Source organism: Prionailurus bengalensis, chromosome A1, assembly GCF_016509475.1.
Source record: "Prionailurus bengalensis isolate Pbe53 chromosome A1, Fcat_Pben_1.1_paternal_pri, whole genome shotgun sequence".
NCBI lineage: Eukaryota > Metazoa > Chordata > Mammalia > Carnivora > Felidae > Prionailurus > Prionailurus bengalensis.
In genome coordinates, this window is record NC_057343.1 from 115,218,338 (window position 1) to 115,231,689 (window position 13,352).

The 13,352-nt window shown below is 45.2% G+C and overlaps 1 protein-coding gene across 3 annotated transcripts in view; it reads right to left on the reverse strand.

Moving 5' to 3' along the window:
* GFRA3 (GDNF family receptor alpha 3) overlaps positions 1-13,352 on the reverse strand; it is a 41,413-nt gene that overhangs the window by 11,345 nt on the left and 16,716 nt on the right. Inside the window, exon 8 of one of the 3 annotated variants that reach the window (XM_043588881.1) lies at positions 12,681-13,352. The exons of the other annotated variants lie outside the window; for them this stretch is intronic. Coding sequence (XP_043444816.1) covers positions 13,263-13,352 — 90 coding nt within the window. The 3' untranslated portion in view covers positions 12,681-13,262. Of the gene's footprint in view, positions 1-12,680 lie in introns of those variants that run through there. 3 annotated transcript variants of the gene reach the window in all.

The window sequence follows — 13,352 nt, forward strand, 5'->3', positions numbered from 1 at the left end:
TAATTACATGCGTGTAGTTGATTGGACTCCTTGGCACTAACAGGTCAAGGGTTTCCCTATTCTGCCTGCTGCTTAGAAGCATGCCTGACACCAGCTGTTAAAACAGAAATGGTTTGAGGCCTGTACACATAGATCTAAAAATCAGGGCATGGGTATGAATTACTGTTAGAGAGACAGAAGGGAGGCATTTTTGGATTTGTGTGCTTCATATGTTAGTTTGCTAGGGTTGCTGTGACAAAGTACCAAACACTGGGTGGCTTAAACAGCAGAAATGTATTGTCTCACAGTTCTGGAGGCTAGAAGTCCAAAATCAAGGTGTCAGTAGGGTCGGTTCCTATTAGGGGCTGTTAGAGAGAATCTATTCCAGGCCTCTCTCCTAGATGGTGATGTGCTGGCAATCTTTGGCATTCCCTGACTTGTAGAAGCACCATTGTGACCTCTGCCTTCATTTTCACATGACATTCTCCCTCTGTGCTTGTCAATGTCTAATTTTCCCCCCTTTGTATGGTTATCAGATATATTGGATTAGAGGCCCACCCTACTCCAGCAGCACCTCATCTGAACTAACCACATCTGCAATGGCCCTGTCTTCTAATAAGGTACTTCTGAGGTGCCGAGGGTTAGTGCTTCAACACATGAATTTTGGGGAGATACAATTCAGCCCATAACATGTTAGCACTTCTCAACTAAGCTTATGACTTCAAACTTTTGAAAATTTCAGAATTTGCTGGTGTTTCTTCCTGTGGCCATTTTTTTTTCCCCCAAGATTTTAAGTAATCTCTACACCTAAGTGGAGCTCGAACTCACTACCTGGAAGAGCAAGAGTCACATGCTCCACTGGCTGAACCAGCTGCCCCCTTGTGGCCATTTTGAAGTTGTAATTCCATGGAGGACTCCTCTTCACCCTTCTCATCTAACTACTTCTCATTATCAATCCTGTTTTAGCAGAAGAGGAAGGAAGGAGGAACTCAGAAATGTTTAGTCACAATGAGTAGGACTGCAACCAGGGTTTACTTGACTCCAAATCCTGTGCTATTTATTTCTAGAGGTACAGGCCTATGCTATTGTAAAAAGCAATATTCAGCTGAACAGCTTAAAACCATAACCTCAAATATGTTTGTAATCTGCAAACTTCCTCAAATGGCATTTACATCGATGACTCCAAATGAGCCCCCAGCAATTTGTGCAATGGTCAGGGCAGACTCAAATGAAGTTCCTTGTCCAGGGTACAGACAGGACACCACAGGACCAGGCTCCAGAATATGGTTGCTGGAGACCTGACCTGCTATCTGCAGTTGTTCTATCATCAAGAGTAGTTTCTGGTCTCCTGGTTCTCCCAAGTCAATGGGATTGTGTAGGTTAAGAAGCTCCTCTCCCCCAACTACCAACGCACCTTAAATACCCTTCTCTGGCGAACTTTGGCCTCTGTAGCCTCTTGGCAGATAATAGGAGATGGCACCACCCCCCACCCCAAGTTCAGAAAGAGAAGTACAAGAAGGATTTCTGGTTCAGGAGAAAAACTACCTCCCTTACACTTGGCTTCTTTTCCATTAAGATTGAAAGTTGCAAATCAATCAGGAGAAAATTGCCCTCGGGACTGTTGAGCAGACATCTTTGCTCAAATCAGATCCTGGATGTGTGTGTCAAAAGCACCTCACACTCTCATTCATTGCCAACCAAGTCTCTGGGGCAGTCCAATTGATTTAGGAGCATTCACTCAGAACTAACAATCACTGCACACATCTTCTGCTGCTGGGTGAGCCCTCTGATTACTACTTCTCACTCACTGGTCTAATGGGCAAGGTGAATCTACAGCACAATGGATAAGGACAATACTACGAAATCAAGGACAGAGCCCCTGTCCTCCACACTCCAGGATTACCAAGCTGAAAAAAAACCGTAGGTACTAAAAATTCTTTTAGGTTTTAAAGGAGTGGGGGAAGGAGTTGTCATGGGACATCCACCACATGCGAGGTGTTTGGCATACATTAGTTCGTTAAATCTTCATAACTCTAGTGGGTAGATGCTATTAATATCTTCATTTCTAGGTATAAACAATATTTTAGCTATGGAAAGTAGAATTTCTTAAACCTAAAAATAAATAATGAATAGGTTTTATGAGTGGACCATTTTCTTTAATTTCTCTCACAGAAGGGACCTAGAAAGAGCTCTCTGGGCAGGGTGGTTAAATGGTTATCACTCTTGCACTGCTTTGCCTGCTCTCATCTCCTGGGGAAAGCTTTAAGCACATCTTCATGGTCGGACAGATCTGGATTCAAATCATAGCTCTTACAGGAAAATTAATTTACTCGAACTATTTCAAACAGAGGAAATTTTTTTTTAAAATTTTTTTTTTTTCAACGTTTATTTATTTTTGGGACAGAGAGAGACAGAGCATGAACGGGGGAGGGGCAGAGAGAGAGGGAGACACAGAATTGGAAACAGGCTCCAAGCTCCGAGCCATCAGCCCAGAGCCCGACGCGGGGCTCGAACTCACGGACCGCGAGATCGTGACCTGGCTGAAGTCGGACGCTTAACCGACTGCGCCACCCAGGCGCCCCATCAAACAGAGGAAATTTTAATATAGAGAGTTTAACACTGTGGCCACTCAGGTGGCAGAAGTGACAGAAGAACTTTAAAGCCATACGAGGTAAGTGAGGTAACCCAGAGATTAGCAAGAGCAAGAAACCACTACCATCTAGTCTGGAGGCCAAAGGAAGGACATGGAGCCCAGAAGCTGTCAAGGATAGGGGTATTCTGGGTCCTCCTATCCTCAGCTCTCCAATCTTGTACAGTGGCTACCATTGGCCAAAATCAGCCAAAATCCAGCTGACAAAGGAGCCTGGGAAATCCAGCCTGACGGGAGGTGGAATGGAGGTAGAAGTGTGGGGGTGGCCCACCCATGAAAAACAGTATCAGAAAGGGGGTGATAGATCTGAGGGCAAACAGGCAAATGATGGGCCCAGCCCTTGCTAGTTTCAAATTCCTCCTGTATAACCAATGATTTGTATTTCACAGGGTTGTTGTAAGAATTAAAGGAGCAAATACAAATAAATATTAGCACACTCCCTGGCACATAGTATGAAGGCAGCTATAAATTATTTTTCCCTGGATGGAAAAGCTAATATTCAGACAGATGAGAACATTTGTTCAAGGAAAGGGCTTGGAGGCTGGAAGATGGCTGTGATGTTGGGCAGGTCACTTCATTTATTTGAGCCATCATTTCCTCATCCTACGAATTAACTCACTGGGTTGCTGAGGGGATTCATTCTTCCTGCAAATATTTACTGAGCACCGGCCATGTTCCAGGCTTTGTGGGCGCAGGTAAACAAAACAGATGTACACTGCCTCACTTTCCTGGAGTTTGCAATCTGGTCAGGAGAAAGGCATTGGCCAGAAAGTTGTACAGATCGCACACATGTAACAACACTGTGATAAATGCTATGAAGGAGAGGTAAGTACTGGGTGGGAGGGTTACAGGGTGGCCTGGCCTAGCCTGGGGCGGTCAGGGCAGCTTCCCTGTGACTAAGGTCACTGGGTCTGAAGCATGAGTGGCAGGGGGGCCGGTGAGGGGCAGTGGTAGAGTGAGTTGGGGAACCGCGGGAGGAGCTCTTTGGAATGTTTAAACGTTAACCCGTCATCGTATCCGCAGCCTCACCAGGATCAAGCGGCCATGCTCGCCTGCGAGGACCTCCAGCCTCCCTCGCCTTGCACCCCGCACCTCCCAGAGACTCCCGGGCGGCGCGCGCAGGCAGTGGTGCCCGCCCAGGCACCGGCTCTTCCCAGCAGGGCACCGCGTCCCGCCCTGGCCGCCTGACCCAGGAGCAGCTCGTGCGCTCGGCGGCCTCGCGACCTGTGCGGCCTCCGATCCTCTGCTAATGCGTATCGAATTTTTGTTGAATGCGGCCCCGGGCCCGCGCAGAGAGCGCGGCGGCGACGCTGCCAGAGCCTCTTAATTCCCTTTGCATCGATCCCGCCGTTAATGACCTAACCTTCTCCCCTAATTAACTGACAACTGCATTAGGCGGCGCGCCTCCCCGCACGCAGCCTGCGGCTTCCCCACCGCGGTTCTGCCCGCGCCGAGGAGCCCGCGCCGAGGAGCCGCGCCAGCGGTGGGAGTGGGGGCGGCCGTTACCGCCCTGACTAAACCCAGAGCCCTGCCACTGGGGTCCGACGTGGGGGGTCGTATTTCAGGTTTTGGATGCGCCTTCGGTCCTGATCCGTCACTAAACGTTTGCTGCCGTTGTTTATGCTGTTGTTGCTTAGTTTGTGCCAACACTGGGCAGAACATTTAACATGCTTTAAGCTTACTGATTCATTACAACGACCCAAGAGGCGGATGGAGGAAACTGGGCTCACAAGTGGAGGAACACAGCAATCACCAAGGCTGTGCAGCAAGCGGCTGAGGGAGGTGGGACTCCCACCCTTTCTTACCGAGTGTGCCCTTATCTCGTAAGCTTCCTACCCTCCAATATATAATTTAAACTGTACTTAAATGTGAAATTTAAACTAAATTTAAATGTAAAATATACAAAATGTTAAGTGCTTAGCACACTAGGTGGCAGATAATAAGCACTCAATATTTATTTTAGTGTGACAGGATAACTCATTGAAATACTGATTGGGGTTTATTCTCCTTTGCCTTCCCTCTCCTGAATGGTCATTTCACCCAAATGGTCAGGTCTGTAATCCCTTGGAGGACGGAGAAAGCAGAGGCAGCTTGTGGTCTTTTGACAAACACAAACACACAGGGGTCCCAAACTTCATACTTCAGTATAAGTTACAAAGGATTTTTCCTCCCTCCCCTTCACCCATGCACATTATATACTGGGACCAGGGCAGGATTTAACCTCAGTTTCATTTGTGAAATAGAAATATTACCTGTAGCTCTGGTTAAGATATATTTTCTAACCTCTACTACAGGCAAGTATTATATGCTAAGGGTTCTGTGAAAATGGGATTCATCTGCGCAGCACCTTTTCACAGGTTTTACAGGTTACTGAAATGATCTGGCGGTCATTCACTGTTTTACTCTGATTCTCTCTGCAACCTGGTTTGTGGGCCTTTATTTTCATTTTGTATTAGTTTTATTTTTTTTTTTTTAGTATATTTATTTATTTTGAGAGAGAGAGGGAGAGGAGTGGAAGAGAGAGAGAGAGAGAGGGAGAGAGAGAGAATCCCAAGCAGGTTCTTTGCTATTAAGCACAGAGCTTGACTTGGATCTCTGTCTCATGAACTGTGAGATCATGACCTGAGCCAAGATCAAGAGTCCAACGCTTAACCGACTAAGTCACCCAAGTGCCCCAAAATGTGTATTTTTAAAAGTCACCTCAGGGGCACCTGGATGGCTCAGTTGGTTAAGTGTCCAACTTCGGCTCAGATCATGATCTCAAGAGTTCGTGGTGAATTTGAGCCCCACATCAGGTTCTGTGCTGACGTTTGGAGCCTGGAGCCTGCTTCAGATCCTGTGTGTGTGTGTCTCCCTCTCTCTCTCTGCCCCTCCCCCACTCATGCCATGTCTTTTACTCTCAAAAATAAGCATTTTAAAACAATAAATAAATAAATAGATAGATAAATAAATAAATAAATATCACCTCAAATCTCTGGGATGAGGCAAATTATGGAAAAATATATTTAAAAATAAAACGGATGAAATAGCAATTCAAGAGTTTGGCCAATATTCATTAAGTTGGGTTGGCATTTCAAAGTGAGGAAACTGAGGCTAGGAGAGGTTCATGGAATTGTTCCAGCAAGACAACAAGACTTCAGGACTGGGAACCCTGTCCATGCTTAGCCACCTCCTCCTCTCTTTCCTTCTACTTCTTGGGAGTCACCTTCCCACCCAAGTACCTAACATCTCATACTGTACACTTCCTGCAGGAGAAACCTGGATTTGACAAGTCCCTGACACCTAACACTGAACAGTGTAAATATTAGATCAATATTCCCAGCCAGCCATTTCCTCTTCCTCTCTGACAAATCTGTCACCACTTTTTAGCAATAGTCATTTTCTAGATCAAGAGGCTGAAGCTTCACAAGATTAAGCAATTTGCTTGAATTCACTCAGCTGAGAGTTTTGCTGAAATTCAAACCCAGATCAGGCTGGATCCACTTTCCATTGTACTCTTTGCACTACATGTTTTTCTTAAAGACTAGAGAGCTACGTTCCCTAACACAAGCTTGACATGTAATTCCTTAAGAATTAAGTGATTTAACTTGGCCTAGAAGGGAGTTCTCTTCCCCTTTGGGGCGTGGGGGTGGGTGGTAGGGAGCCAGCCTGAATTAGAGGGTCTCTTTCAGAAGCCACAAGGCCGCTTTGTGATGGAGACTGTTAAAGGGCACAGGCAGAATCTGCCTAGGGCAAAGATGGGAAATGAGGCAAGTCTCCTAAATGCAAGAGGAGAGGAACAAGATTGTCTCTCTCTGGACATCCCACTGTGTGATGTGCTCACCTCTTAGGTGTCGCTTCCTTCCTAAGAAACATTTCTGTCGCTCATCTCTGTTTGTTGAGCTTCTATTATCCTTTAAGGTTCTACTCAAATGTAGTCTCCGCCGAATGAACCCCCCCCCACCATGAATTGACTGTCTTGACTGTCCCTCAGGAGTCTCACAGGCCCTGGATCACATGCTCTTTCACAACAAACAGAATCTGCTTCAAATGCACTTGCCAGTGATTAGCTGTGTGACTCTGGGCAAGAATTAACTTCTAGACTTCTATCCCCATCTGTAAAATGGGGATAATAGTGCCTGCCTTCAGAGCGTTGTAATGAAGTTTCAATTGGATTATACACGTGAGATAAGGGAAAAAATATTAACTGTATGTATTCATGGCATAAACCTCTACCCAGGAGCATGGAGAGAGAGGAAAGATTGTGTAGAGATGGCTGCTTTGTACATATAATACAGAGAAACAGATGGGGAAAGAGGATTTTAAGTTTTGCTGTATATTTTTTCCAAAAGACTGTGCAATCATTATTTAAATTTGTTTCAAATATTGTGGATGCCAGATTGATACCATGTGGAGACAAGCCTATGAGGCAGCTCAGCTTTAAAGATATACACATTGAGCTCTTAGTGCAGTGTTTGACACAGACCAAGTACTCAAATAATGATGTCTTTATTATTTGTCTATCTGTCTCTACCACAACACTTGTCTTCATCTCTGTGGCAACCTACTGCCTGCCCTATGTGGTCCACAGTAGATGCTCAGCAGGAAGAAGCCTCCATTGGAACCCCAAAGCCAACCAAAATCTGGGGAGACCATACTCCCAGAACAAATGCCTGATATTCAAGCTGACCACAGCAACTGGAGTGGGGTCAGCCCAGGGAGGGGCTATTTGCTCTAGCCCTCTGTGGGGGATGGGCTCCTCCTTTCTGCCTGTCACTGTTCCCAGCCCAGACACAGGCTCACTTCATCCTCTCCCTGCCACACACTGACCTCTGTGCCCTGGGATGTCAGCAAGGGGTCAAGGGGCCATGGAGCTCCCTGTGGTCGCGGATGCCAAGCATGCCAGGCCAGAAATCTTCACATTGTTTCCTCAGGATTCCTGCCTGGTCCATGGGCCTGGTTTTCAGGACAGCAGCTCTGCAGTTGGTGTGTCTGCAGAGGAGACACCTCCCCCGCCCAGGCAGTCAGGTTGGGAAATGAGTGACCCTGAAGACCTGGGAGCACCTTCCCCCCAGAGAACTCCAGTCATGGCAGACTACCTGTAATTCCCTCAACACTCCCTGCCCTTTCCAGTCTCTGTTTGCTCATTCTGGTTTTTGGGGTGCCCCCCCATTTCTGCCTAATTAAATCCTACTTCTTCAAGGTCCAGCCAAAATACCTTCTCTTCCCGGAAACCATAACTATAGCCTAAAAGAGCTCCCCCTTACCCCCACACTCCTCATCATAGTCTCTGTTCTAATTTAAGACATAGAGCCTCACCCCAACACTGGACAAATGTGATGTGTATCAAAGATTGTGCCTGGGAGTCAGGAAGGCTGAGGTTTGATTCCTGGATCAGTCACTTGTTAGCCCTGTAACTTGGACAAATTGCTTGGCCTTGTTAAGCCCCTTGTAAAACAGAGGGAAAAAATAGGATAGTTCTGAAAAGTAAATGAAATAATGCTCATTAAGCCATTAGCATTATGCTTTGCACACATGAAGCTCTTAATAAATGTTAGTCCTCCACCTCCACACCCATGTACAGTATGTCAGTTAGGGCCTTGACCAGCTCAATATGTGCAAGGGGAATTTTATTGGACCAAGTCTCCCAAGCTCCAGATGTGAAGAGTCTTCCTCCTGAGAGAAGAAGAGATGCTAAAAAGAGACTGGAGTTTCTGACAACCAGAGATCCTAAGAGAGGAAAGAGGGTGAGAGACTACGAATGTTGGTCAGATGGGATGTAGAGGTGAAGATAGAGGGTTATTAGCCAAAGAAATGGCAGTGCTTTTGTCAAAGGGAAAAATCTTTTCTTCTACCTCTTATGTTCAGTATCAGGAAACCTGTGTATTAAACTAACAAAACGCAGATTAACAGGAGAAAAGGCAAAAATTGTATTAATATTTACCTGCATAGGAGTTTACAAAAAGAAGTGAAACTCAAATAAGACCTGAGGTTAAATTAGGGGTCTTATATACCCTTTTAACAAAGTAAAGAGGGTTTGGGGTCACAGGACAATAAATTGTGGGGAAGTGACTAGGAAGTATATGGGGGAAACTAATGGAAGATAAGGGCTATTTTAGGAAGGCTGGTTTTTGCAAACTCATCTTGGTGTTGATTCCCCATCCTCAATCATGCCCTGCTTTCAGACAGTTAAGGGGAGGGCACAGAACTCTTCCTGAATCTGTTGATCCTCTATCATCTTCAGGTCAAAATAATCCTTACACCAAGTAGTATATTTAGGAATGGCATTCTCTGATTCCCTTCAATTTGCCTTACTCTTCAACTGCCAGAACCAAAAATCTAGCAAAGCTTCCTTCTGCAGCCATAAAGAACCTCCACTCAGGGGCACCTGGATGGCTCAGTTGGTTAAACATCTGACTTCGGTTCAGGTCATGAGATCATGGTTCATGAGTTCAAGCCCCCATCAGGCTCTGTGCTGACAGCTCAGAGCCTGGAGCTTACTTTGGACTCTGTGTCTCCCTCTCTGCCCCTCCCCTACTCATGCTCTGTCTCTGTCCCTCTCTCTCAAAAATAAACAAACATTAAAAAAAAATTAAAAAAGAACCTCCACTCAGATCTACCTCCAAGGGTACTTCTCAGACCCAGAGCCTCAGCACCTGGTCTGTGTTCCTACATTCCCATCCCTTCAGGGCATCCAAGAAGGAAGCTCAGGAGATACTCCAAGGCCAGGAAAGAAGCCACAAAAGAAGCAAGCCCTGACTTCAGGTAATTAAGACCCACTGCAATTCCCTGACAGGAGTCTATGCCATTGGGCCTGTCTGAGCCACTCTGTGTCCCTCACACAGGCCTGGCATTGTCTCTCAACCCAGAAAAGCCAATCTAGAACCTATGCATAGACAATCAGATTTTCTGTGAATTTCGAACTAGAATGGGAGATCACTTAGGTGAACTCGAAGTAGGTCTGCAGAAAGAATGAAGTAGATGGTTCAAGATGTCTAGGCCTTCAAGAGAGGGCAATCAAGACTGGTTCCTGACTCACCAGTCTCAGCACCCCAAGGCCTGGATGAATTTCCTGGGGTTGGGTTTCAGGACATTCCCCTTTTACTAAGCAATTCCAATATTTCTGTTACATTCAACCAAAAGATCCTTGACTAACACATTAACTCTCTTTGACTCTGCCTTATCCAAGGTCCCTCAGATCTGAGACACAGACCCAGAGTTCTGGCTTACATCTTGGAGTTCAGAACTTGAATAGTATCTCCCAGGGGCAGCCCCACCCAGAATTCAGCCCACAGTTGGAAGGAAAGACAGCACCATCACTCACCACTCCTCCTGGGCAGGAAGCAGAACATCTGGTACCCACAGATCCCCTCCCAGAGGTCATAATAATAATAGCTGCCATTTACTGAGTACCCATCTTGTATCAGATGCTGGGCTAAGTATTACTTCCAATCTTCAAAAAAAATCGTGATTTTTAAAATAGGTTTTAAATATTTTTACTATTATCTAACTTAAATATGCATGGAGAGCAAAACAAGCATAAATTCCTCATGCTTATAAGCTTTTATAGAAATAAGAAGCCAAAAACTTGCCAACCAAAACCATTAAAATTGATATAAACATTAGTTGATACTGCCAATTAGTTTTTTTTGGCTGAAGATAAATTGATGATGTTATATTTATTTTTGTAAGAAAAGCAAAACAGGGGTGCCAGTGGCTCAGTCGGTTAAGCATCTGATTGTTGGTTTTGGCTCAGGTCATGACTTCATGGTTTGTGGGTTTGAGCCCCATGTTGGGCTCTGTGCTACAGGCAGTGCAGAGTCTGCTTGGGATTCTTTCTCTCTCTGCCCCTCCCCAACTCTCTATGTAAATAAATAAACTTAAAATTTTTTTTTAAATTAGAAAAGCAAAATAAAAATGGCAACCCTTTAAGTTAGGTATTTCTATTGGCATCCCCAGTGGACAGGAAGAAATGGTGGCTCAGAGGGGTAAAGCGTATTTCCCAAGGTCAAAGAGCTGAGGGTTATAATCAACCAGAATAAATGAAAAGTCTCAACTGCCCAAACTTGAGGTCTGGCTGCTAGAGTCCTGGGCTGCCCCTTCACCAAAATGGCAGCTCATAAATGGTCAAGGAAAGATCTTGAAAAATACTTACAACCTGGCACAGAGCAAATGCTTGTTAAAGGTTTGTTGAATGAATGCATGAATGAATGAATGGGTGAATATGAAGGGCGTTGTTTAAAAGACAGTCTGAAAAAATAAATAAAATAAATAAAATAAAAGACAGTCTGCTCTACCCCAATGATGCAGAGGCCTGTAATTCAGCACTCCCCATTTACCACTGCTGTCAGTGGCCCTTCCCTCCTTGTTACCCAGGAGCTAGTCTAATGGCATTCGCCATTCCAATCAGCCAGGATACCATTAAAAGCTTCAGTCCAGCCACTGTGCCCCCACCCCAGGTCTTGGCTCTGGGCCCTGGGCTTGGGGAGTGGCCTAGTTGTTTACCAGAAATTTGGACCTTATTCAGAGAAAAGCACAGATGACCTATTAGTCTAATTCAAGCACTTAGCAAGGAATGACTGTACCATTCACACCCCCAGCCCCAGGCTAATGGAGTCAAAGCAAATGGAGAGGCTTTGCCAGCTCAGAGATCTTCCTGGGAGGGGTGAAGGGGAAGGTCTCCAAGTGCCCCCACTGAAGTTTGCAGGGAGGAATGTTGACCTAGCATTTTCTGGGGCAGCGTGTACTATGGGGATACAAAAATGTGTAAGAAGAGGCTTCCCTATTCTACCCGCCACTCTGGCAGCATTTCTGCACATCCTACCCCCAGTCACCTGCTCACTACCTTAAAACTTGGTTGAGAGAAAAATGGGAAGACAACCAAATATCCATTGATAAATAACTGGTTAAATAAACGATATATGTAGGAATATGCATTCATATAAGTCCATGCTCTGAAGCTGATAAAAAGGATGATGTAGTTCAAGCTCTACTCATGCATGCTGAAAGATATCTGTGACTTACACAGTGACATGCAGTGTCTGATCCCACTTATATAAAGTTATACATACCCATAGATTTTCATGTGCACATATAGGCAGAGAGCATTTGGCAGTTTGCTGGTGGGATTTTAGAGTATTTTACTTTCTTCTTTATAATTGTCTGTATTGTCCAAATGTTCTACAAAAACCACATACTGTAATTGCTAACTTTTCTGAGTTCTTATATTGTGTCAGTACCAATGCTTTTATATGGATTATCTCACTCCTTATGAAGTGGGTTCTATGCTTTTTCACATTACAGATGTAGATAATGAGGTCTAGAAAGGTTGAGCCCAAGGTCATATAGCTATTAACTAACAAAGTCAAATACTGTTGGAAGATCAAATGAATTAATGCATGTACTTGCATGCAGTAGAGGCTCAATAAATGATGGTTATTATTATAATTATTGTACAGCACTTATCGCACTGTCTTGTTCTTCTTGTCTTGTCTATTCCTCTGCTCTGGAGTGTAAAAGACTTGAAAACAGTATCTGAATCAGTACTCCAGAATCTTCTGCATCCAGCACAGTGCCTTGCTGAGCCAGCACTCATCAGATGCTTAAGGAAAGAGTGAGTGAATGAATAGACAAATGTCCACAGCTCTATAAATATATTTTCCCAACTACTTTGTTTCCTTATCCCAACAGGATTGCAAATGGGATTGAGGACCAGTCTCTCATTTCCTCTGGCCCCCATCATGGTCTGGAGCAAGCCAATAACATGAGCAGATGCTCAATAAATGCTTTGGTTGACTGGGGATACTCCCCTCTCAGCTCCTGTGGCAGATCCCAGGTAGCATACCAGATATGGCTGGATCTGGGACAGATACCAGGTCCAAAGCCTCACATAAGCTATATTTTTCCTTCCAACTCCATGTTAAGTACACAGGGATGTTGAGAGAATTCCTGAGGTCACACAGCAATTGGTGGGAGGGTAACTGTGTCTCCTGGTCCTGGCCACCTCTATTCTTGTACCTTTAACACTTCTAATTCTACATAAATTCACAATGCGAGAAAACAGGAAAAGAGCAAAGTTTTAAGCCAAATGTTTAATTATGATCCAAGGGGCTGGGGATACTTCAGGACAGTAGCAGGAAGAAAGCAAAACCCAAATGTTCCATCTCCTGAGGCTCAAATGCTCTGATGGATCCCCAGGTAGGGTAAGCACTAGGTTCCTATATCCCATTCAGAGGAGGAGACAAGGGGGTAGGAGTCTTGCACCAGCCTTCCTTACAATGGGGACTGTCTTTCTATGCTGCCTCAGAACATCCAGCCCTGCCTACCTGGAGAATGCAATAGATAATGACTGATTTGTTAGAGCCTGGGTGATTCTGGTGGGCAAGAGGAAAGGATTATAAGAGAGACTGGTAGAGATGGTCTCCACCAGAAGATATGGCTAAATCATGGTCACCAAGTCCTAAGGAAGGGCTGAGGAGGGAATGAGTCAGTTTCAACGATGGCCCCATGTGGAGTCAGTTGGATATGCAGTATGGACTGAGGGTCGCCATGTTGTTTACTGCACCTCCTTCCTGATGCCGCTCTTTCCTTACTCCTTGCAGGCTGAAGGTCAGGCTGGTGTGGTAGAGGGGAGAGGGGCCCAGGGGAAGTCCAGCTACCAGAGGCTCAGGAGAAGAATCAAAGTAAGTGTACAGGAGAAAAGAGAGGGCACCCAGGGCTGTGGCATCAGAGCAGGATTTTTGTT